This window comes from Myxine glutinosa, chromosome 9 (genome assembly GCF_964187855.1).
Source record: "Myxine glutinosa chromosome 9, kmMyxGlut1.1, whole genome shotgun sequence".
Lineage (NCBI taxonomy): Eukaryota > Metazoa > Chordata > Myxini > Myxiniformes > Myxinidae > Myxine > Myxine glutinosa.
In genome coordinates, this window is record NC_136269.1 from 66,438,131 (window position 1) to 66,465,242 (window position 27,112).

Below are 27,112 nucleotides of genomic sequence, written 5' to 3' on the forward strand. Positions count from 1 at the left end.
GGTTGGGTGGGGGGGGGGGGGGGGGGGTCATGTTATTTTCTTTAAGATGTATGGTTAGTAATACCATAGCAGAGTACCCACACGGTGGGCGATTTTATTACAAGCGTGTAACGTGTTATTCTGATACGTCCCTTTATTGAGGTGGTGCATAGGCAAGAGACCACTGTCTCAATCACTCCCAAAAATAACCTGGGTTTTGTATATGAAGCAAAAACATGCCTACTGCTCATGTACATACAGTCATGTGAAAAAGTAAGTACACCCCATGTAAAGTTTTGACTTTTTCAACATATTTCAACATACAGCTATTTGATCTTCATTTCAACAATATTGACAGATAAAGGTGATATAATATAACAAATATCATGAAACATTTACATTTTGTAGTCCATTGTATAATTTAAATAAACATAAATGCAAATTTTGCATGTGGAAAAAGTAAGTACACCCCTACATTTATCACTACTTCAAATACCTAAAATTAGAATCAGGTGCACCAGCTCAGGTGCAAATGATTAGAACATCGTTAGAGAGGATCTTGGAGGAACCTGTCTTATTTAAACCTCAGACATTTAGTTTGGTTTGCTCTTTGTTGTTGAAGTGTGCGGCGTCACCATGCCTAGATCAAAAGAGCTCTCTGAGGCATTCAGAGAGAAGGGTTATAGATGCCTACGAGTCTGGGAAGGGATTAAAAAAGATCTCCAAACAATTTGAAATCAACCATTCGACTGTCCGGAAGATCATCTACAAGTGGAGAAGATTCCAAACAACTGCCAACTTGTTCAGGCCAGGCCGCCCCAGCAAGATCAGCCCGAGAGCAGACCGCAAGATGCTGAAAGAAGTCTCTAAGGACCCCAGAATGTCATCACGGGACCTACAGGTAGCTCTTGCCACTGTTGATGTCAAAGTGCACACGTCTACCATTAGAAAGAGGCTGCACAAATTTGATCTACATGGGAGGTGTGCCAGGAGGAAACCTTTGCTGTCCAGAAAGAACATCAGGGCAAGACTAAAGTTTGCCAATGAACACCTATGCAAAGACCAGCACTTCTGGAACAATGTGCTCTGGACAGATAAGTCAAAGGTAGAGCTATTTGCCCACAGTACCAGAAGACATGTTTGGCGAAAACCAAAGACAGCATTTGACCACAAGAACCTGATACCAACTGTAAAGCATGGTGGTGGAAATATTATGGTTTGGGGCAACTTTGCTGCATCAGTTACTGGGCAGCTCACCATTATAGAATCCACTATGAATTCTTCATTGTACCAGAGGGTGCTTGAGGATAATGTGAGACCATCTGTCGGAGGTTTGAAGCTCAACCGAAGGTGGACCTTGCAACATGACAATGACCCTAAACATACCAGTAAATCCACCTGGGAATGGCTGAAAAGAAAGAAATGGAGGGTTCTGGAATGGCCAAGTCAAAGCCCGGATCTAAATCCCATCGAGATGTTGTGGGGTGATTTGAAACGAGCTGTGCATGCAAGAAACCCCTCAAACATCGCACAGCTGAAAGAATTCTGCATGGAGGAGTGGGCAAAAATTTCTCCCAGTCGATGTCAGAGACTGGTAGACTTATAAGAAACCCCTACTTGAGGTTGTTTCTGCCAAAGGGGGCAATACCACCTATTAGAGCCAAGGGTGTACTTACTTTTTCCACATGCGAAATTTGCATTTATGTTTATTTAAATTATACAATGGACTACAAAATGTAAATGTTTCATGATATTTGTTATATTATATCACCTTTATCGATCAATATTGTTGAAATGAAGATCAAATAGCTGTATGTTGAAATATGTTGAAAAAGTCAAAACTTTACATGGGGTGTACTTACTTTTTCACGTGACTGAATAATACATTATGGTTATATGGCTCGGATAATATGTCAAGGGACAGAGGTCTTGTTCGATAAAAATCCTGTTACCATGCTAAATTGTGAGCCAATGATGGGGTTTTGACCAAACTTGTTACAAGTATATATTATGATGCATAGATGAACTGCTTAGATTTTGGTGTCAAAGGTCAGAGGTCATGCCAGGTAAAAATGTGTTACTTGAGAACACCTGAAGGGATTTAAACCAAAATTGGTACAAGTATCTATTATGATGTAATGTGGGCAGAGACACATCGGTCGACATCGCGATTTTGAAGAGTTCCGTTGGTTTGGTTAAATGTATTCTTTAATCTAAGTATGAAAGTGAACAAAATTGACCGTGATCAATGAAAACCTGGGTTGGATTGCATTGATTCTGATAATGGTGCAGCAAAGGTTAAACCAGCAGGCTAGTTGACTTCATATACCTTTTGTATCATTACTTCAGTTCGTGCGTTTCTTTGTCAGTGGAATAAATGGACAAATAGTGCAGCTCGAATCACCAAATTTGGCACATAGCTCCATATTGTGAATGTCTCGTATGAGAGCAACTTTGAACACACATGTATAAATACAAAAATGAAAATTAATACAGGACTATATTCACACCACGGCCACACAGTATTATAAGTTAGCCCCCTCTGGGTCAGTATTGCACAAAGAAAAAACTGGTTTGTGTCAACACCACTATTCGGTGCATTTGTGTTGATGTTTTGTGAAATTTGTCTTTTGCTATCAAAACTGCCTGTGGTAGTGTAGCTCTGAGGCTGTTCTGTAGTTCTTATATGCACGGATGGACCTCTAAACGGACAGGTAAACTTTTAAATTTATATTCCCAGTTGCAAACAGCTTTGGTCAATAAGTGGGTTCTAGAGTTGTAATCATGGGTGAAAGTTATGATTGGAATTGAGTTTGTTTATGTTCGTTTTCGACCATAGTGATGTGGCAGTGCGGATACTGACCACAGAAGCAGTGGCTGTGGCAATAGAAGCAGGAAAATGGGCCAGATCTGGCTATCAGGTTAGGAGTTGAAGTGCTATGAGATAGGGGGCTAATTTGGCCAAAGAGACATATATTACAAAGGTGGCGTGCCAATTGGGAGAAGGGAAACAGTTTGAGATATTAAAGGGAAGAAAGAGGATAAGTGGGAGCATAAGGGCACAAAGTAGGTGGACAAGGGGTGGCGACTTGATTGTGAGGTTCATTGAAGTTGAGTTGCACACAGGGTTAGTGGGCCACCTCTAATGTGGATGTAATAGACTTTAAGGGGGGAGTTACATGTAGGTAGAGAGGATTATTCCTGCTTTGTCTCACTGTGTGCACGAAATTTGTTTAATTATTGGGACCGTTGTCCCAGATGAGCACACCCCTTACTTTCCCCCATCAAAGCACCACCTTTGTTAGATCAATTTGGTGAAATCGCTCCCGTTATTGCTGTTCCTGGGCATGCAAGCTGGATAGTGTTACCACATGGAACCCTGATTACCTATACTGCACTGCCAGCCATCCTGGCATGCCTGTCCTCATGACTATACTTGTTGCAAAAAAAATAAATTGCAGTAACTATGTCAGATGGCCTTGCTTGTTTCTGTACATAAAAGAAGGGGTGGGATGATTATTGCTTTTATCTCATAATGCGTGTGTGGATTCCTTGTGTAAATGATTATAAGTGAATCTATGTTTAGGCTAATTATGTGTGGTATGTTATTCCTGTGTGTGGTGGAGTGAGAAATATTGTGGAGTCGGGGATTGTTCCCATAAAGGGAAAGGAGCAGTGCGATTTTTATTGAAAAATAGAGGTGCGGGGGCCTAGCTCCGGTCTTGTATACATTTTGAAGGAAACTGAGGATATTTTAAAATTTGTACTTTCAAGTTTATGGGTGGGAAAGTCTCATCTGAAGATATGTTGCATCGACTGTCAGTGGATATGCCACAGGTTGTCGATGAATGCCATGTTTCCTCACCCCCCACTCACTTTTACAAATATCATCTCCCATCCTATTGCTACCTGATGCACTGTACAAGCCATCTTGTGCAAGGGATCGAAGGGACCGTTCTTGGAGTGAATGATCACATTGAGCGAAAGAATATGGACTCCTGGTTTTCCAGGCAGCTATAAAAGGAAACTTGAAGGAAGTGTATTAAGAGCAGAGAGCTTTCCAAGATCAATAAGTGGGATATTTAATTACGTTTAATTGCCGTGCATCAATGCACCCTCCAACATGCTGTCAATATTCCTTGCTTGGTGATTAAATGGGTTGTAGGTAAGCCAGAACATTCCATTCCGAATAGCACAAAGTGTGAGGAACATGTGATAAGGAATAGAATGGGGCCTGGAGAAACCATGTTGTATTTGATGTCGCATCCCTCTTCATGAGAGTGCCCCTGGATTTGGCTGTGGAGGGGTTGGTGAAGTGCATTCAGAAAGTATTCAGACCCCTTCACCTTTTCACATTTTGTTATGTTACAGCCTTATGCTGAAATCGTTTAAATTCATTTTTTCCCTCATCAATCTACACTCAATACCCCATAATGACAAAGAGAAAACAGGATTTTAGAAAGTTTGGCAAATTTATTAAAAAGAAAAAACTGAAATATCACATTGACATAAGTATTCATACCCTTTGCTATGAATGAATGAATGAATGATCGTTTTAAGGCCATTTTCCCCGCTAGAGCGGGGGTTAGCCTTGCGGGCCCCATGACAATCATGGTTCCCTGTTTGAGGCAATGTTTTTATGGCCGGATGCCCTTCCTGACGCCAACCCTTGGTCGCCTCTTACGATGCACAGGGATACGGTGTACCTATTCTAAACTGGGGTACACACCGGGATCATTCATCCCAGCAAGCTGGTACTCAATTTGCCGACCTCGGAAGGATGACAGGGTGAGTCAACCCCCCTGGCATTAATTCAGCGATCGACCGGGATTCGAACCCAGGATCCTCGGATCCTAAGCCAGCACCCTAATCGCTAAGCCAACACCAGGGATAACCCTGCCAGCACCCTAACCGCAACACCAGGCTTTGCTATGACACTTGAAATTTAGCTCAGGTGCCTCCCATCTTTGAGATGTTTCTACACCTTGATTGGAGTCCACCTGTGGTAAATTCAATTGATTGGACATGATTTGGAAAGGTACACACCTGTCTATATAAGGTCTCACAGCTGACAATGCATATCAGAGCAAAAACTAAGCCATGAGGTCGAAGGAACTGCCGGCAGAGCTCAGAGACGGGATTGTGTCGAGGCACAGATCTGGGCAAGCCGACAAAAAAATTTCTGCTGCATTGAAGGTTCCCAAGAGCACAGTGGCCTCCATAATTCTTAATTGGAAGAAGTTTGGAACAACCAGGACTCTTCCTAGAGCTGGCCGCCCAGCCAAACTGAGCAATCGGGGGAGAAAGGCCTTGGTAATAGAGGTGACCAAGAACCCGATGGTCACTCTGGCTGAGCTCCAGAGATCCTGTGTGGAGATGGGAGAAACTTCCAGAAGGACAGCCATCACTGCAACACTCCACCGATCTGGCCTTTATGGCAGAGTGGCCAGACAGAAGCCAAACAGTTCAATCTTGGTTTCATCAGACCACAGAATCTTGTTTCTCACAGTCTGAGAGTCCTTTCGGTGATTTTTTTGCAAACTCCAAGCGGGCTTTCATGTGTCTTTCACTTTGGAGAGGCTTCCGTCTGGCCACTCGCACGGCATCAAAGTTTGAGTATTTTCCCATTCGAGTATTTGTCAAATTTCCACTGGTTATTTTATTGCGTATGTGTTATTGTGTGTTTCTAGTTCGTTTTGGTTTTGTAATTATTGCAAACTTGTGTGTGATTAGTCGTTTTTTGTTCGCACCTCGTGCGCGGCCTGGTCTATATCGGCTCCCTCCCCCACCCCCCCGTCGGTATATTGTGAATATAAGTTCTTTCTTTCGCTGTATTTGCTTGTTTCTTTGATTTTATTTTCTCCCCCTACCTCCCACGAACACCACATCAGAAGGCAAAAATAAAATCTTCCAAATAGCCAGAAAGATGGTATAGGATAAAAGAGATGCAGTAGAAGTTAATTGTTTATAAAAAAAAAAATAACCACCTTTAGAGGCCATTTTTCCCCGCAAAGCGGGGGTTGGCCTTTTCGGGCACCGTGGTTGTTGTTTTTTGGTCCCCTTTTTGAAGCAATGTTTTACGGCCGGATGCCCTTCCTGACGCCAACTCTTTTTGCCGCCTTTAACGACAAACAGGGAATTACCAGTGAACTGGTACTCAATTAGCCGACCTCGGAAGGATGACAGGCTGAGTCAACCCCCCTGGCGTTAATTCAGCGATCGACCGGGATTCGAACCCAGGATACTAGGATCCTAAGCCGGCACCCTAGCCGCTAGCCCAACACCAGGTTTTGTTTGTTTGATTGTTTGAAAATCAAAATTCAAAATCAAAAAACAAAATTGTTTGAAAAACAAAAATGGCCATCAAATGAAAAAGATGATATTTATTGATAAGGAATGGAAAGCTTACTTTGACAACTCTTGAATGAAGAAAACGAATGGGAGAATGATCTGGATTGTAATAAAGAAGAAACTTGTGAAGAGGAAGTTTAATCGGCCATTAGAAGATTAAAGAAAGGAAAGGCTAACTGGATTCTTAATCAAAATGATGGAGGTGGCAGGGGATGTATGAATCGAGTGGATGGCAAAGTTGTATAGAATGGTCTGGGAAGGAGTGATCCTGGAGATTGGGGAGTATAACTTTTGTGCAGATGAAGGGAGACCTTTTATTATGTTCATCTTGTAGAATAGTTAAAGAAATTGAGCAGGCCCTTGAGTATTTTTGCAACATTCCATTTCTTTTGGAAAATAAATGCAAAAGTAAAAAAACTTGCATAGTCTTTGTTTTTGTCACCTATTTGTTAGCTGTTTTCAGGCCTTCTTTTAATTTTTTACAAGTTTCTTTATTGCTTTTGTTTAAATACCTCAAGAATTACATAATTGCTGGAGGTTTTATCAAATTTATTGTGTCAAACTGTATGTGTCAATTTTTTTTTCCAGATGTCTTCAGTGCATGATTGTTGGACTTGGGGTGAAATTCAACCCTATGATTACGCAAGACATGCTCGATCTGCTTTTTGCCGTACTAGGGCATACAAATCGCTTTGTCAGAGAAACTGGCTGCTATGTCTGCAGCTCTCTCGTTTCTTGTGGATGCATCCATGGAGAAGGTAGCTTGCAACATTTTTTTTTTTTCCTTAGCCTTGTAAATGTGAAAGCAGAGTGTGAAGATGAATACTTCACGACAGGCTATTAATGATCCACTTCGGTTTTTGTGTCACATTCCTGGGGTTGGCTTAGCGGTTAGGGTGCCGGCTTGGGATCCTAGAATCCTGGGTTCTAATCCCGGTCGATCGCTAAATTAACAACAGGGGGGTTGACTCAGCCTGTCATCCTTCCGAGGTCGGCAAATTGAGTACCAGCTTGCTGGGATGAATGATCCCGGTGTGTACCCCGGTTTTGAATAGGTACACCGTATCCCTGCGCATCGTAAGAGGCGACCAAGGGTTGGCGTCAGGAAGGGCATCCGGCCATAAAAACATTGCCTCAAACAGGGAACCATGATTGTCATGGGACCCGCAAGGCTAAGCCCCGCTCTAGCAGGGAAAATGGCCTTAAAACGATCATTGATTCATTCATTCCAAAGGTGACATGGTATCTCTAAGAAAATAATTGCTTGGGATTTACAATGTCGAAATAAAAATCCTTCGTACTTTTGCTTTAAACTTTGAACCCACAACCTCTGGAATAGATCTTGTTGAAATGATGAAATCCTCCACAACATAGGATCTTGTTGAAATTTCTGCACAATTATGCTGTTATCCTACAAAATATTTTATGTACATTTCAAGATAGGAATGCAAAGTGGGGAAAAAGGTATGTATAAATTATTTGTTTTTGAAGTACGAGTTTAGTCTTACTTTAAGGATTCTAGGTTTGCATTATATTTCAGTGAAGCACATTACATGGCCGCTCCAACCCCCACCCATTCATTTGGTAAATTGTTCATGAAAACTAACGACATAAGTTATTTTCAAGACATGCCGAAGGTTTTATCACAATGAAGTTGTGAATATTTTTACAATTTGTTTTAGTTTTAAGCACTTAATCTGTTCCTTTGTTGGCTTTGACATTGTAGATGGACGTGCACTGCTTCTGAACGAGGGCAACGCAATCCTCCTGCATGGGGAACAGTTTTCACAGCACCTGTCTTCAGCTCTTGCTGACAACTGGAGCCAGGTTTACTCAAATCGTCAAAATTTGTGATCTGCCATGATTGAATGAGTCAGAAGTCACAAAATTCAATTTTGAATTGTTTATCTTTCCTAAGTCTGCAGAAATGATCTTGAAAACTTTACCACATGTGTGATGATAACATCTGCTGTTCTTGGGTTATAGGCGAGTACATTAAGAGTTCTCATACGTGAAACTGAAAACTTCGCAGTGAAACATAGGCTCCGCAAACTCATCTTCACTAACGCTATTTAAGATGCAAAAACGTCAATTAAATCTTGCACATTTGAAGATGGTTCCTTGTCATAAATTTATGCCTAAATTTATCGAAACGGGTGACACTATTTAGGTTAATTGTCACAGCACAATTACATGTGTATTCTATGACTTGATTATTTGTATTTCTTATTAAAAAAGAAAAACTTTAATTTTTAATCAATATTTTGAGATTTGCATTTTTCATTGAGATTTGCATTACTACAGATGAAATCAATGGGGCTCATGTTTGTGCGTAAATTTTGTAATCTCGTTCCATCTAATTGGTAGACGGTAATTTCAGATTTTGCCTTTCCGCGATTTTAAACCCCTTCAGGTCACTCATGCTCTGTGGGTTTTCAACAGACATTTTTAAAATTCTCCAGCAAATATGATCTCATCAGAGTCAGCCACTGACTGATGCAGAAAGGGTTACCTTAGTTACGCTCTCTCCCCCACCCCGCTTCTCTCCCTGCAGCTCATAGAGCTAACAGTTCTGCTCTGTGCTGTCTTCATAGCAGAATGCCCTCATTAGCATGTTCTCACAATTTGCATTGTCAAAGGAATAGATCAAAATCACACATTTGTACTTTTTTCCACGCACAGTGTCCATTTGTACTGCAAGTGTCTTAAATTGCATTAACTGCAGCAGCTAGGCATGATAAGTGGAGTTCAATATTTTACACATAAAGGTAAGGATGGAAATGGTTCACCAGAAACTCATGCTAATGACTCTCTTTCTCGTCATGCAGTAGTTCCTATGGATGTGTCTTGCTAAAGTGACTATCCTCTCTATCCCATCCCGTTTTATTTGAAAGCATGGCTCTGATTCCAGGCTGGCTTGCATAAATATGCAATGTATGTATAACTCACTTGGTCCTGAGAAGCTCCGGCCTTTGTCTATCCTGTCAAAATACATTTCATCACCCTAAATAATAATTTAAAAAAACACCTTTAGAGGCCATTGCGGGGGTTGGCCTTTTTCGGGCACCGTGGTTGTTGTTGTTTTTGTTGGTCCCCTTTTTTGAAGCAATGTTTTACGGCCGGATGCCCTTCCTGCCGCCAACCCTTTTTGTCGCCTTTTACGACAAGGCAGGGAATTACCAGTGAACTGGTACTCAATTTGCCGACCTCGGAAGGATGACAGGCTGAGTCAACCCCCCTGGCGTTAATTCAGCGATCGACCGGGATTCGAACCCAGGATCCTAGGAATCCTAAGCTGGCACCCTAGCCGCTAGCCCAACACCAGGCTGGCTGGGTGCTTCAGCATATTCCTCTGACCAAATGAGCTTTGCATCCTTCTCGGTTAACATGTACAATGACCGAGCAATGGACATTTTCCCAGAATGCAGTATCCATAATACAAGCACAATGTTTCAATAGGACTTGCTTTGCGTTGGTCAGGTCAAGTCGCAATGTTACTCCAGAATTGTTTTCTGGATCCTGTGACACCCTCTCCCGACTTGTGATCTGTCCTTAGTTGTTGACCTATGTACATCGAAATTGGTTCACACTTCATGGGATTCAAATTATGTCTGCCTGCAGGTGGCAAGAGAATAGAATAGAGAATACACGCTGTAATTGTTGCAAAGGCTTTCATCCACAGTATTGCTCTCCTTTTGGGCTGGTTCCCTTGCCTCACATCTTGCTCAGCTTGACATTGTGGAAACCAAGGCTTTTCAAGATCATTGGAATTTCTCGTGATGCAGCTCAGTCTTTGTGCCTATTACTTCGCCATCTCTGACAGGTTGCTAGTCACTATCTTCTTCCACCTCATTTCTGGACTTGCACCCTCTGCCCTCTCGGTGTCTGACTCCCCCTCCCCTAAGTATCTGCTGGACTCATCCCTACCAGCAACGCAAACCCCTCATAATGAAACTGTGTAAAACCAGAACCACTGCTCACCTCCACTCATTTATTACTGAGAACCACTCCCTTTCAGTGTGCGTCATTGCCGAGCCCCCTTCGGTGCCTGGCAATGACGTTATGCAATGCCTGGAGATGGAATAGGAAAGGAGCGGTGTACAACAAACAAGAAAACAAACAAACAAACAAGAAAACAAGAAACCGGAGTGAAAACTGAGTACTCCCTCTCAGCATGCTTCATTACTGGGCCCCCTTCGGTGGCCGGCAATGACGTTATGCAGCGCCTGGAGACAGCAAAGGAAAGAACCGGTGTACAAAATCAATACCTCCATAATTAACTTATTTTCAGTTTTATCTGCTATGCTGAGTACGTTTGTAAAGCCAAATGGTATTTAATGAGTTCTTAAAAAACAAAGAATGGCACTTCACACCTTTGGTTGTTATCGAGCTCATATAATACACCCCAGCTAGATTCTGCACCAATGGTGGTTGTGGTCTTTGTATTGCATACTTTTAATTGAGGGTGATATGTTTGTCATTGTCTTCATTGTTTGCAGGTCAGACTCGCTGCTTCTATCGCCACGCGAAACTTTCTACAGAGTATGCCCAGTGATGAGGACAAGGAGCGGTTCTACCCCAGTTTACTGCCCCGTATGTGCCTGAACAGGTGCTGTTTGGGGCAATGTCGTGTTCAAGGCTAATGGCTTCCTGTGGCTGTAATATGTTGACTCGAGGATATGCTTTTGATCCTTCTTTATGATGTTCAGAAAGAATGTGCAATATTAAGTGGCATTATATATTTTTACCGATCACTTCTTAATATATCTTGGCTACATACTCTCTCAACCTCCAGAAAGGAAGACACATGTTTAACTTATTGTAGACTAGAATGTCTTGATATCCAAATGTTAAGCACTGCATGTCTAAAGCTGTTCTATTTTCAACATGTCCTTCAATCCTACAAAAAGTCAGTGTGATCCTGTCTTTCCAGAAGCAGCATCAAACTAATCCACTTGTCTATTACCATGGTCAGCCACTGGAAGATGTTCAATTTCGTTGACTTATAGGGCTCACTATCAGCCAGGTGCTCTTTTGAGCCAACCACATGGCAAAGCTAGTCTCGAAAGCCAACCACAGACTGGGCATCCTCTGTCGATCCAAGTTTTTCCTTGGGAAATCAGAGCTACTCAATTTACAAGGCCTTTGCCTTTCCCTGAATTGAGTACTGCTCTCTCCCATTGGGTTATGTCGTCCCAGCATTAAATTGGTGTCTCCTAGATTCTGTGAAATCTCCTGCGACTAGGCCAAAGCACAAGGTCTGTCGTTTTCACATTGAAGTGGAGTCAGTGGTCTCTGTTTTCTACCGCCTCTTCTCCAACATTGCTCCCTTTACTCTCTTCTCCAACCTTCCCCAACGACTCCAGGATACACACGTTCTTCCAGTAACCCTTCTCCTGGTTAAACTTCCAAACTCCAGGCTGACTGCACACCTCAACTTCTTTATTCCTCGTTTCTCTGATCCATGGAACTGCATTCCAGAGGCAATTCTTTCCCACTTCCAAATGTGATACAAGACGTAAATGTCATTTTCGCAAATCAGGGGGATCACTTAGAGAAGAGGATTACTTTGAAGCAGTCCTATTCCACCAACATCCAAAGAAATGTTGCTTTTTATGAATGTGAATTAAAAGTCAATTATTGAATTGTGGAATTATGAGCAGACTTCCTTGTTCACTGGAAGTTCCAATATGTACACTTGGTGTGAATGAAAAGGCACTTGGGAGACGTTATTAGTCCACTACTGGTGTACACCGGAGGGGACTATAGGTTTGCACTCGTCCCTCCATCTGTCAGTCTGTCCGTCTGTCTGTCAGTCAGTCGTCACGCAAAGAACAGTTTTCCGGACTTTTTTTCTAAACTCTTAATGCTAATGATTTCAAACTTGGCACATGGTTTCCTCATGATAAGTTACAGATCAAGTTCGAACTTCATGACGTTTCGATCATTTTTGACAAAGTTATGGCACTCTGAACTTTGGTAATTTCCCCAACAGTTTTCCGGACTATAATTTGGAGTGCGGTAAGTCAAAGCTGTTAATATTCCTTGTGTGCAATATGCTGTAATCGTTCTTTAAACTGTTCTTTAAAATGCTTTCCTAGAATAAGCATCAAGTCAAAAACCTTTTCACTGAATTTTGTTTCCATTGACACAATTCTTCATATCAGGCAAGAATACATTGAATTCACATAGTTTACCAATAAATCAACAATACATCTAGGGAGGTTGGAGTGTCACTTTACCATATGCTTCTGTGCGTATAATCTGCGTGAATACTTCTTTAAATATGTATCTGATATTCTGCCCTCTTATCAGTATACACAGTACGCGTCAGAAGTAACCTAGCTTCCACGGTCCATGGATAACTTGGTCAGGATAACCCGGTCAGGATAACCCAGTCTCACATCATCCGCGCCCACATTCAACCGTGCATAAATTTGCATATTTAATGAGGTTCGTCTGTCACACTTTGGTTTCCGTGCGATAACTCCACCAAATATTGGCTGATTTCAACAAAAAAATTTACACACATGTGTCTCGGCATAACTCGGATCAAGTTTGAAAACCAGCATCAACTGGCGGAACAACTCGGTTTTCTTTGTAATGACGCTTTAAAATTCGCCCAAACCAGCTAAAGAATGGTTTATAGTTTTGGATTGAACACTTATCAACGAGGCGAGGCGTGTACACCGGAGTCCCCTACGGTAGGGGACATGTATTGCAGAGCAATACTCAGAATGCTTGTTTATTTATGTTTAACTTTTGCACTTGTTTCTCAGAAGCTTATCTTTATTTCAATGTATAATGTTGTGATAGTGCCAACTCTTTGTAATCATTTGATGCTTTGGTTTTGTAGATTTACCACCTGTGACTGCTCCTGACATTCAATGTGTTTCTTACACCTTATTGTTATCTCTGCCAGGTATTACATTGCTGAAGGTGTCCGCCTGTATTCTCAGACTACATGGCGCATGGTAGTTGGCGACTGTGGCCGCCTGCTCGTATCTCGGTATATTGACCATTTTGTGACTTATTACTTGGAAGCATCAGAGGCAAATAACCATGCAGTGCGCGAGGCCGCATGCACTTGCATTGCTGAACTTGCCACCAAGGTATGGCACATTGATATATTTATCTACTACACTTTTAATGTTGGAGTTACGATCTATCATTAGTGATTGTCCACCTGTTAGTTAAACCAATTATGATAACACAATACACCTTTGGAAGTACAATAAATATTTATACGTTGCCCTGGCACACAAGTATAAGAAGATTGGAACACAATTAGAGAGACAAATTGAGTCAGTCACACGTACACATCAAATTCTAGCCTGATGATAATCTTTGACATATTTTGGAAGGAGTTTGTAGCAGAGCTCCCACACCCCTTTCTCTATGAGCTTGCATGAGTGGAAAAGATGTATGTATATAATTCCAGTGCCTTTTGCTGATCACACAATCTTCAACTGCAGGTTGACGCAGCTAGTGTTAGGCCTCATGTGTTGAAACTCATGGAGTCGCTTTTGTTGTCGTTTGAAGATGAGAGTTGGCCAGTTCGTGATGGTAAGTACTCATCTTCCATGTCTTCTCGCACTTCCAAAAAGTTGTATTATTTTTCGCGCACAAAGTATAGGCTCGTGAAAGAGCGAGAAGATAGAAAGTAAATGGAAATGCACTGACAGTGGGAAAAGTGTATGCAATAACCAAAGGAATTGATGGACATGAGATGGAATGAAGGAAATAAGCTAGTATGAGGGATGGGCATGGTTAACAGCAGTATGAAAGATCATGGGTAAGGATGGAGGTATACTGCCAACTTTTGAAGCCCTTTAGGGAAGGGTGGGATTGAATCGATTATGGAAGGTAATTCCACAAGTGGGAGAAAATAGAAATAAAGTAGTGGATGTAAGCAATAATCCTGGAAAAATGTGACTGACCTGGAGGGTCTGGTTATAGACAGAGGTATGAAATAACTCGAGAATAACATGCCCTGTGCTTCAGCTTCTTTGTGTGAAATGCCAATGATGTTGAGAACTTTGGACCCAACAACGTCCACCGAGTGATAGGTGTGAAGCGGAGCCATTAGTTCAGAGGAGAAAGCAGCTCTGCATTGAGCTGTCGACAATGGCCTTGAAGGCTTTTAGAAGTTCTGTTTTGCCAAGGAAGGACATGGCACAATAGAGAATTCCCATTCTGCTGCTAATTTGGAGGTCAGCTTTGATGTGTGGTGTGCTCAGAAGATGTTGTAGCTTATACTGATGTAAAGGAATGTGAGGCACTGACCCTCTTCCGGTGGTGGATTGTAGAAATAGGTGAGTTCCCATTGATTAATGCTTCCAGAGGGACAGAGTGAGAATGGCAGATTTTCCTGGATTGAATGACTTTATTCCATCAGCAGAGAGAGAAGCAGCTAACCCTAACCCCTAGCCCTATCTCCTAGCCCCAACTCCTAGCCCTAACTCCTAGCCCCAACTCCTAGCCCCAACTCCTAGCCCCAACTCCTAGCCCCAACTCCTAGCCCCAACTCCTAGCCCCAACTCCAAGCCCTAACTCCTAGCCCTAACTCCTAGCCCTAACTCTTAGCCCTAACTCCTAGCCCTAACTCCTAGCCTAAACTCCTAGCCCTAACTCCTAGCCCTAGAAAGATGTTGGGAAGAACCCAGATAGATAGATTTCAGCATTTCTTCTTCAGGCAAAAACGCAGCAACACTTACAAGCTACCAGAGGTCCATCAGTGGGGAAGCAGAATCCACACATCATCAGGATATGGTACAATTATTGTAATGAAACGGAAAACCAAATACTACATTGGAGTCATCAGAAGGAACCTGAATAAGCAAAGAGCAACGATGGAGTCATCAGGAGGAACCTGGATAGGATTCTGATTTCAGCTGCTACTCCTCAACCCCCAAACTCATCCAGGCGCAGCCAAGTGAACCTTTCAGAAAAATCTCTGCAATAATTCACTTCTCCTTGGACATTTAGATGAAGAAAGAGAAAGAAAGAAGAAGCAAGAATTGGAGTGAATAAGGAGAAATATGAAAAAGTAGAAAGAAATGTGAAAGGAACAAAGATCCCCAGATTCTTGGACATCAACTTGTAAAATAAGTAAACTGATTCTTGGACATCAAATTGTAAAATAAATAAACTGATTCTTGGACATCAAATTGTAAAATAAGTAAACTGATTCTTGGACATCAAATTGTAAAATAAGTAAACTGATTCTTGGACATCAAATTGTAAAATAAGTAAACTGATTCTTGGACATCAAATTGTAAAATAAGTAAACTGATTCTTGGACATCAAATTGTAAAATAAGTAAACTGATTCTTGGACATCAAATTGTAAAATAAGTAAATATATGATGTGATGATTGATTTCAAAGCCTTGCTTATATTTCGAAGTAAGCTTTTTGGCCTGTATCCGTTGGCTGTGCCTTTATTCAGCAGCCCACATCTATTTATTTCAAATTTGTACGTTGCTTCCCTGGTTGTTGCATGCCAGCTGATTCTGTTGGCAGCCTTCTGCTCCCACATCCTCCAGCTTCCACATTTGTTGGTCAATGTATACTCCATGTAAAATGGCAAAACACTCCACTTCACTACAATACAACTGTAGTTATTTAGTTAACTACATACCATTATAGTTTTACTTCATCTCACTATAGTTTTACTTCACTTCACCAGTACCACTGCTGTTTTACACCATGGTTTTACTTTAATCCACTGCAGTTGTAGCAATATTTTCAATTTGCATTCACCTTAGTGCTACATAGTCTTTACTTAATCTCACAACATTACTGCCAAGGTTTTACTTCCGTTGTATGTCAAAATTCCTCGTAAAGGAATTTTTTTATTGACGACGAAAACAAAAATACAAAAGCTAACAAAGAATATTAAAAGTGTTTCCGACCATGATGGTTGCTCATCAAGATGTTTAGCATTGTGTAGCTTCCATCTACTTGAGTTCTTGATAAAATCTTCTCCCATTGGGAATCTTCCACATCTCTGAGACAAGGCATCTGAGGCATGTGTAAGAAAAATAAAACAAACAAGTACAGATACATTCAAAGTACACCGCCCACATACCAAATAAATAAATAACATCCTCCAGCACGGCATTGCCGTGGTGCCTTCGGCGCTCGCTGATGCCACCGTGCAGCATATAGAGACTGTATTGGGAGGGAGAGGTGTACAAAAATTTATTGATTAATTGCGTAATTAAAATCAATAAATAACAATCGCAAAATAATGTATTAATCAATTGGCTAATAGCATACCTCAACCACCAGTCGTTCATCTGAAGCTGTAACTTTTTGAAAATTAATTAAATTAATCAATCAAAATTAAATAATCAAATGATTAATCAATAAAAAAATTAATCGATTAATTGATTAATCAATAAATCAAAAATATCCTCTATAGCCACATCACTTTGTCACTGTCATGTCTGAACATCAGCTTCCTCGCTCAAAAGGTGCCTGAGATATTGCCCAGATAAGAAAGAAAATAAATAAGTGATTAATAATGAAAATATATAAATAGCAATCATAAAAAAATTAAATTATTAATCAATTGGCTACGAAACCTAAGGGTGTGATGTTTGGCTGTCCACATACTTTTGGCCATGTAGTGTATATCAGGTGCTGAACTGCCATCTGGTCGACATGTGATGAGGAATTTTGTGTTTTATCATCGACCACAAAAACTCACAATTACTGAAAGCGCAAATCGTCATCATGATCACCTAGTGCCATTTTGGATCAAATATCGACTGCCAATATGACAAAAGCATCACATTGTGAAGAAGATGAGATTTTTATGACCAACATGTCCATCTGATGAAATAATATAAAAGAAGTAACCAGAAAGACAAGTTAAACCAAGAAAAAATATACTGATATGCTTGATAACCTCTTCGATATCAGTCATGCCAATTCATTTCAAATGATAAAGAATGAAGAAGAAGACTGACAGTTTCTGTAACTGCAGCTGGAGTTAAGGACTGGATCAATCTCAGGTGTTGATTAAAAAAACTAGAGCTCCAGGAGAAGCGGTTTGCTGAACGACATGAACGTGAAGAAAGATTTCAAATATGAATGGCACTGGCAGATAATGATATAGCAGAACAACAGTCAATGGAAACTGCTGAATGTCAAGTGACATGTAAAGTGATGCCAGCTGTGGTAAAGATTGTGATGAATAATTTGGTGTCACACCATCACTACATAAAAGCCCGAAGGCGCAAGCACGTTACATCACCAAAGGTTTCAGTCGTTCTGGACCGCACAAATGCCAGCATTTGAAAATGAACAATGATAATGGCTTCTGCACTCAATGAAGCAGGTTGCTGAAACATCACCTACAGTTCTTTCGAAAAGTACATCGTCGACAGTTCTTTCGAAAAGTACATCGTCTACAGTTCTTTTTGAGCTGCAATAATGAAGATCTTGCTAACATTATATTCCCAAACGCGTATATTGTATCTCAGCTTTCTAACACTTACATTTCTGATCTGTGTTTTGAGTGTTTCTTTTTGTATTTTATTTTTATTTTTTTGTGTACAAGATTGAGGCTCGTGTAAGAGCTAACATTGATCACAAAAAGACAAAGAAGAAAGAAGAAGAAGAACCACCTTTAGAGGCCCTTTTTCCCCCGCAGGGCAGGGGTTGGCCTTTTTCGGACACCTTGGTCCCCTTTTTGAAGCAATGTTTTATGGCCTGATGCCCTTCCTTCCGCCAACCCTGTTAGTCACCTCTTGCGACACACAGGGAATTACCAGTGAACTGGTACTCAATTTGCCGACCTCAGAAGGATGACAGGCTGAGTCGACCCCCCTGGTGTTAATTCAGCGATCAACCGGGATTCGAACGCAGGATCCTAGGATCCCAAGGCGGCACCCTAACCGCTAAGCCAACACCAGATCACAAAAAGACAAACTGACACATAAAACATAAAACGTATGATAAAGGGAGCGGGAGACAAGATGGGGAGAGAGAGGGAAGCACACAAATACAACATTTGTGATAAAGGACATCGGGAGGGAGAGGGCTTGGGGGAGGAGGCACGGGAAGGGGGGGGGGGGGGGTGGTAAAAAAAACACATGGACACAGCTCGGACTTCCAGGTAAGAAGTCGGTATTTCAAAAAAGTGGATCTGGGGTGAATTAACAGGGGTAGAAAATAACAAGGTTAATAAATGTTCTTTTGATTAATACATGTACCTGCATAATAAACATTTATTTGTAAATCATTATCATTTCTTTAGAAATTACTCCCATGTATTTGAATGCCTATACTGTATAGTGTATAGTGTATAGTTTGCTGTGACAATCGTATCTTATGTGCACAGTGACCTCTAAATATTTTCCAAATGAGCTAAAATTTTGCATTTGACAATATTTTCGTATCGATAAACTTTTTATATGGTGAGACATTGTGATTTTGATCTTTCATTTTTTTTGACACTTTAATAGGGGTCCTGGCCTTGAGTGCTTCGTGGCTCTGCCCCCACATATGGTGCAAACTGGATTTGTTTCTGAATAATGAGTTTGGCAACACCCAGGCACACATTGTAGTTAGGGTGTAGAGAAGGGTAGGTAGAAAAGCAGTTCTGTAAATATTGAGATTGAACATGTGGTCTGGGAGTGTGAGCATGGCACGAAGGATGGAGGAAAAGGTCAAAAAAGAGGTGGGTTGGGTGGGAGGGTGACAGAATTGGTAGGAAAATTGGAGAGTAGAGAGAGAGGGAGGATGGAACATTTTAAATTCACCTGTGTCCAGTGAGAGCCACTGTCCTAGCTGTGAGTTGCATGACAATTGAGCTAAACAAATGGGAAAGAAACGATGATTGATTCAAATGGAAGAATGGGCAATTCATTTTGGGCAAGTTCATGGTTAGAAAGGGAAAGCATAATAATAATGCAAGGTTTATATGGCGCATGATGATGATTTAACGTCCCATACACGCTTTACAATAACATCAATTAAAATTATCAATATTCACACGAACCAATGTTTCTTTTAGAAAGGCAAAACTAGGACAGTAACATGGGGATTTTAATCCAGTGTTTGTTGAAATGATGTGTTTTGAGCAATATTAAAAAACTGTAGACTGGCTGCTTGACAGATGTGTGGAGGGAGTAAATTCCAAAGAGTTGGATCCGTTACTTCAAATGCTCGGTCGCCATAGTAACGAGTTGAGACTTTTGGAACACTGAGAAGGGATTTAGCTGTAGTAATTGCTGCAGTGGTACAGCTTCCTTGTTTATTCACAAGGAAGTAGAGTCAAGACTACTTAAGTCAAGACTACTAGACTCAAGTTAACTGCCAAAATCAAGACTCTCTGCTCACCTTCACTCCTTCATTCCTCTTTTTCCCCGCCTCTGGAACAAACTCCCTCACTCTCTTCAATCCCACTCCTCCCCCCAGGTCTTTAAAACAGCTGTTCACCACCATCTCTTATCGCCCCCCATCCAAAACCTTGATCTTTTCTATCCCCGTCAAAACACCCCAAACTCTGCCTCTTTCAATCCCCAACTTCTTTCCTGAAATTCCTAATAGTGTTCTTTTGCTTTATACCATGTACTCCTCCCCCCCCCCCCCCTCCCCAGCCCTCTCCCTTCCACAGATCTACCAACGTCCCTGTTCTCCACTGTTGTGCTTGTGTGCTTCCCTCTCTCTCTCCCTCTTGTCTCCCGCTCCCTTCATTGTATGTTTTATGTGTCTTTGCATGTTTTCATGTGCAATGTTTCTCTGCTCACCTTCACTCCTTCATTCCTCTTTTCTCCCACCTCTGGAACAAACTCCCTCACTCTCTTCAATCCCACTCTACCCTCCAGGTCTTTAAAACAGCTGTTCACCACCATCTCGTATCCTCCCCCATCCAAAACCTTGATCTTTTCTACCCCCGCTAATTTCACCCCAAATCCACTTTTTTGAAATACCAACTTCTGTCCTGGAAGTCCTTGGTGTCCTTGTTTTAAATTTCTCCCACCCCCCCCCCTTCCCACGCCTCCTCCCCCCAAGCCCTCTCCCTCCCACACATCTTCCTGCCCTCAAATGTTATGTTTGTGTGCTTCCCCTTCTCTCCCCATCTTGTCTTCCGCTCCCTCTTTTTATATATCTTGTTTGTCTGGTTGATTTGTTTGTGAAATAAATGTTAGCTCTTTCATGAGCCTCGATTCAGTATACAAAAAAAAAAATGTGTTAAAGAGGGGCAATGTTGAAGATTAGGTTGAGAGAATGAGCAGGTTGTTGTAGATTGAGGCAGTACGGGAGGGGTAGAGTTCACTTTTTCATAATGTAATTCGGAGAGGAGGAGGAGGAGGAACTTGCACCATGAAGGTGAGGGTGAGTTGGAGTGAGACATTAAGGCTTGAGACATATTAACACGTGATTGATTACCTTCAGGGGTGGAATTGATACAAAAGGACAAAAAGATGCAGCAGAAAACATGGCAATGTATACACGAGTTGCTCAACAGTGCAGGTAACAATCAACGAGATGAGATGAATTTGAAAATGTATTGGAAAAGAGCAAGGTATTTGAAAAGGCACAGCTTTGGTCGTTGAACTCTTGGAGCAGAGCAAGATGTGTGCATAGGAAAGTGGAACCGGAAGCATATTGCTTAAAAAAAAAATAGTACGTGCATAATTCATGCACAGTGTTTCTTATCTTCAATGTCTGAAATACACTGCATTTTTGTTTGAAACCATCAAAAGTTTTATTTTCATATGAATATCCTTTCACTTGCTCTTTTGCATGACAAAGCTGCCTGCATGGCATGTGGAAACCTGGTCATCTGCTTCCCCAGCGAAATGAGGTGGGTTTTAGATTGTGTTAAGTTAGCAGTCTTGGAATAATTGAATTCCATACAAAAGATACTTAGAAATGCGAACCCAGGAAAATGCCATTCATCATATGTTCATGCAGATGTGGTAGTTGCCATAAATTCTGCGTCTTTTTCTTTAAAGTCATTCACTTCACATTTCATGTTACATACTGCTAAATATCATGTAGATAAATATGTATAGCATTTCATACACATACCTGTTTTACTTAAGGCTCTCCTTATCGATATTTACCATTTTTTGGCAAAAAACCCAAACATTACACTAATATTCCCTTTATTTAGAAAACCTGTAAGAAAAACACTAAAGTACTCATACTTAACATGGATCTAACTTGTGCGCTTTTCACTGTAAAGCAATTTTCATATAGGTTAGGTTTGAATAAATATTCCTTGTTGTACCCATGTAAACGTACACAGTAATCATGTGTGAAATGTGAAAGGTAATGCCATGAAACAACTTTAAAAGAACACGAATGACTGCACCGTGGTCAAAACCTGTGATAAAATCAGGTAACGGGCCAATTGGGAAACACGCATTTAAAGCACAATAAAAGGTTAACTTGGCACCTCTTATCAATGTCACCTTCCTCATGGTTATATCAGAATGAGCTGATTCGTCACATGGTCACGGATTGCTTAACTCTCAACTTTCAGTAATTTGCGTAATGTAACGCTTGATTACTTTGTGTTCTTATGATTCTTGCATTCTGACAGGCTCGATTAAACCTTACTATTTATTCGACATGTGATTACATTTTTTGGGGTCCCTCATCGTGAGTAACACTCGACCCAAACAAAGCGAATGGAAATTTGATGCAACAAACCTGGACAGTGCATAATCAACAGAGACCTATAGGCCTGATGTGTTAGGCCCTCCAGAAAACTAAGATGGCGGCCATATCATTTTGTCTCGGTGCAATGGTGGGTGGAGTCAAGCGACAGATGTGTGTTTGGTCTGGAAGCTGTCCGACCAATGGGTGCACATTTCAAAAATCGACTTCCAACAAGAACCACAACAACAGCAACGCAAAGCTTTTGTAGATCTGCAACATATTTCAGGTAAAAACGGCAAAAGATAATTCCCGTGAACAATAAATATTTTTTGTGCAGTCGGACCTCGACATTCGCGTGGGATACGCTCCTGGAAAAGTCCGTGAATGTCGAATGCGCGAGTTTGGGGGTATTGTTTCAATGGGAAAAGTGGGATAGGTTCCTGGCATTTCCTGATTTGCAGAAAATCCGGCGATTTTCGAGGAAAATCCACGAATGTCGAGGAAAATCCGGCGATTTTCGAGGAAAATCCACGAATGTCGAGGAAAATCCCGCGAATTTCGAGGAAAATCCCACGAATGTCGAGGAAAATCTCACGAATGTCAAGGAAAATCTCACGAATGTCAAGGAAGAACCGCAAATACGCCACAAAAAACCTGAATGCACCCGCAAAAATAATGCCTAGTTGCGCACGTACAGCTGTTTTATGTGAGATGCGTGGAAAATGCTTTTAGAACTGTAATGTGCACAGTTAGTGGGAAATGGTCTATGCATGGCTGGAAGTGTTTTTATGCGTGAGGCGTGGAAGATGCTTTTTCGAAGTGTCATGTTCGCAGCTGGTCGTAGATTTATTTATTTTTTGCGCCTGCGAAAATCCGTGAATACGTGGGACACGGGGCCGCAAATGTCGAAGCAGGTCACAATTGATCAACTGCAAATATGCAGAACCCGCAGATGTTGGGACCGCGAATGTCGGGGTCCGGCTGGTTATATGATTTTGTGTATTCATGCAAAAATATCTAAACTACTCTGCAGTGATGAGTGAGTATGAAAATGAACAGTGTGAGTGAGGTGCATTTTTTTTTTAAGTTTGTAGAAATGTAAGATTAAGTAAATAAGAATGAAGAAGAAAGGGAAAAATATTGTCATGCAGTACTTGGTACAACTTCAGTATTATTACACTTTTGTTTTACATCTTATAATGAACATTTTTGTGCTTAACCATGCCATACTTTAGATTGCATATAATTTAAAGCAGTACCGCACGATCTATTAAAATGTTTATTTACACATTTGTGTATTTTTATAATTAGATGACTAACAGCAATTTGAGAATGCCCACTAATTTGAATTGGATTAGGGCTGTCTAGGCCACTTTCACAAATTTAAATAAGCCTTTAAAAATTATTTATTATATCTTATATGGAGCTTCTGCCATATGTATAGCTTATAGCAAGTGAAACTCACAACTATATCCTTGTGCTACTTCGCATTTGCCTTGGCGGCAAGAGTCAACTTTGAGATTTGATATATGATGAACATAAAATTTGTTTTTCCTGTAAAGAAAATGCCAGTGAACTCGATTGAGATGGAGATCAGGCCGTTATGGAGGATGACAATGGATAAATATCTCTTTGGGGCTTAACCAAGACGGAGAACTGAACCACGCTCCATTCTTGTTTTGGTTAAAATGTGGGAGGTTTTGAGCATTTCCAACACAAATAATCTTACTCGTTTTTGTGTAGCCAAACGTGTTATGAGGTAGGTGGTTGCCTGCTTTTCAAACATAATTTAAAGCACTTTTCAAGCTTAAAGCGGGCAGTCTGGGTAGACCACTATGGCAATTAAAAGTGGATCTTCAAAGTAATGTTTGGTACTCAGTTCAAACGAAATGAACCACGTTTGGACTTTCTCTTTTTAATTTTAATGTCTGTCAGTAATAATATTATACAGTTCATAGCACCATAAAAATTAATAGATAAACATTTTTTTTTTTGCTAATTCTAATCTTCACTTGTTCCAACAGTCTCAGAATGTATCTGTTTAAAGTGGCAAGGGTCTATTATATTTAAATAGTCCAAATGCTTAAAATTTGTTCATTTTAAATGATGTTGGCAATTTTCATTCATTTATTCTCTTTGTTCTATTTATTTATTTATTTATTTATTGTGCACTGGGGTCATCATGAGGTCATCATGTCATAGATCATCATGAGGTTCCCCTGACAAAAGTCATTATTGCCCTGTGTGGGTCAAAAAATTATATAGGGGTTTGTTAAAAAAAGGTAATCCTGGTTTCACAAACGTTTACGCAAAACTGTGGAGGAAGAGGGGAGCAGGAGGAGGGGTGAGCAGGAAGAGGGGAGCAGGAGGAGGGGTGAGCAGGGGGAGGGGTGAGCAGGAGGGGTGAGCAGGAGGAGGGGTGAGGGAGCAGGAGGAGGGGTGAGGGAGCAGGAGGAGGGGTGAGAGGGGAGCAGGGGTGGGGAGTGAGCAGGGAGGAGGGGGTGTGAACGGGCAGCAGAAGGAGGGGTGAGCGAGGAGCAGGAGGATGTGGAGAGGGAGGAGGGGGTGGCAGAGCAGGGATGGTCCGTTACCGATATATACTTGTAGAGAGCTTGCCAAGTGGCTTAAGGACTCAAGCAAGCACTCCAACCAAATGGTTAATAAGAAACGGCTGGCTTGGCAAGCGATTAGCAATTCGTACTTATGAAGATCAGGAATTCTATGATGAGCGGTTGGAGCTCACTTGTCGTGTTGCTTTACCCATTGTAATCCTCCCATTATGTTAATTGTTCTTTTAATTCAATCTTTCATTGATTTATTTTGCCTTCTGAACTCCAGAGAGTTCCCCCATGGTGCACCCAGGCACAGCTGTGGCAGCCGTCACAGTGATCCCGCTAGTGAATTATTTTTGTTGCACTCAATAAAGTTACACTTTGGACACATTCCTTAATTTTTTTTCTTCACTCAATATAATTGTTGGAACAGAAGAGAAAGTTAAGTTTAATGCTTTGGCAATATGGAGAAGGGGGAAGGAGAGCCCTGCTTAAAGCTTAGTTATAAGATACTAGAGAAATACCCGTGCTATGCACGGGTGGGAGGCCAGAAGCAAACAGGCAATGCAGATACGGTGAATGCTAAAGCATGAAACCAATAAATTCCACATTCCTGTAGCACCTTCAGTCGCACGTCAGACATGGACAGCAATTTCGTGAAGGACTTCCATGAAAAACGTACCTGTTCGCAAACAAACGGGTACGTTCAAGTATAGAAACATCGATCGTGGGTCCGTGGCGAATCTGCATATGGCGATAGCAAAATATCAGAAATTGAAGGCTTTTTTTTATTTTAAACGATTCATATAAACATCCGTTGAATCACATCACACGCAAATCATCAAAATCTAAACAGTATCTTTAAAATTTCAATAAAAGCCACATCACTGTTCATATCGGTAAATATTATTCCATCGTGTTTCAAATCGTGATCGATAATCGTGTTCACACCGATCGAGATTTAACGGATGTTTATAGAAATCGTTTAAAAGAAAAAAAGCCTTCAATTTCCGATATTTAGCCTTTTCATTTGGGCCTCCCAATTGAAGCCCCGCCCATAGGGCGGGTACCGTTGCTCGATGTAAGAAGACGTCACAATGAACGTCATGCGAACGCGAATGTTATGCGGGAGTCCAAACCTGAGAATTCTGGAGACGAAAGCTGAAATTGGGAAAACTAAATAGCCTATTTTACTCCTGGGGATCCCAGGATTATCCACCGAAAATATCTTTGCGATCCGTTCAGCAGTTTTTACGGTACCTTCGAACGGACAGACAGACGGACATTTGGTGAATTATAGTAAGATACACTTAGTTATAAGAATCGGTAATTACTTAAAATTTACAGATTTAACTCCAGATTTCAATACCTATTTAGTGCTGGCGATCTGATCCTCAAACCCGAACCCAGATTTTTATTGTATATTTCAATTAGCCTATGAGATTAGATCATGTTTCCAAGGCAAGGCACATTTGAATTGGCCGAAACAAAATGTCAGCTTAATAACCCAGCCATGTGACAGAGGGCTGACCAAGATGGCGCAACATCATTTTGGTAAGGGTGATTCCTTCTTTTTTTTTGATGATCATCCCTGACTTATCTTCAAAAAGGGTGTTTAGAAACACCCATTCACCTAGTTTTCATTCATGCACTCCCATGGAGTTCACTTAGTATGATGCAATATTTGGGACTGCTAAGTTTCATGGTGTTGGAGTTATGAAGGACACACAGACACACAAACATTGACACTATATGGGATAGGGGGAAGCACTAGTTTAAAAAGTGGGAATAACATTAGCCTTAAAGGAGGGGATGGGATTAGTATTTCGCACACACACACACACACACGCACATGCACATACACACACACGTACACACACAGATACACAAGATGGCGGTGGCGAGGGACTCGGTCATGACTTGCCAGTCATGCCGCCTCCCTCTCGCCTGGGACAGAGAGGACCAGGAGCTGTGTTGAAAAAAAATCAGTTTCAAAGCCAGTAAAGACTATATGTACGTATACATGTACGTATACATATACACATACAGATACATATGATTTCAAAAGTGCAAAAGTGTACCTCACAACATTGTAGGAGATCTTCAGCTTTTCTGTTACTTTCTTCATTGTGTGCACTTATTCTCATGGAGTTTGGATCTTCGTGTGTTAGATGCCGCTTGTTACTAACAGGTCGTAAGGATATTTGCTGTTATGGGACTTTACCTACGCCTTGCTGCCCCATCACATTTGGGGGTTCGATTTTTATATCCCTCAATTTATTTTTCAAAATTGTCATTGGTACCTGTATTCTGAGGATTAACAAAAGTAGTGTTCCACATTGTAGTAAGCTTTGATGACTAAAGTACATCACACAAACACAAAGACAAATAATTTTCATCATTGTGAATTTTTTTTGTCCACAGAGCTCACATGGAAAACCTGCTTAAACTTTGCCTTAAGAACCTGGAAGATCCAATTCCAACTGTCCGACAAGGTGCTGCTGCCACCTTGGCTAACCTCGTACGAGGATTTGGTAAGCTCACAAACAGCCCTACGGTCCGGCATATGGTTTCTGCCTTTGGGCATAGACACTTTTGTAGG

At 41.1% G+C, this 27,112-nt stretch overlaps 1 protein-coding gene across 3 annotated transcripts in view; it reads left to right on the forward strand.

Annotated features, from left to right (window-relative positions):
- The window catches only part of LOC137435359 (uncharacterized), a 452,519-nt gene that overhangs the window by 381,272 nt on the left and 44,135 nt on the right, over positions 1 to 27,112 (forward strand). For all 3 annotated transcript variants that reach the window (XM_078784413.1, XM_068129070.2, XM_078784414.1), the window contains exons 5-11: positions 6,919 to 7,088; positions 8,057 to 8,157; positions 10,830 to 10,939; positions 13,253 to 13,442; positions 13,806 to 13,896; positions 21,104 to 21,155; positions 26,935 to 27,044. In XM_078784413.1, coding sequence (XP_078640539.1) covers positions 6,919 to 7,088; positions 8,057 to 8,157; positions 10,830 to 10,939; positions 13,253 to 13,442; positions 13,806 to 13,896; positions 21,104 to 21,155; positions 26,935 to 27,044 — 824 coding nt within the window. The remainder of the gene's footprint in view (positions 1 to 6,918; positions 7,089 to 8,056; positions 8,158 to 10,829; positions 10,940 to 13,252; positions 13,443 to 13,805; positions 13,897 to 21,103; positions 21,156 to 26,934; positions 27,045 to 27,112) is intronic.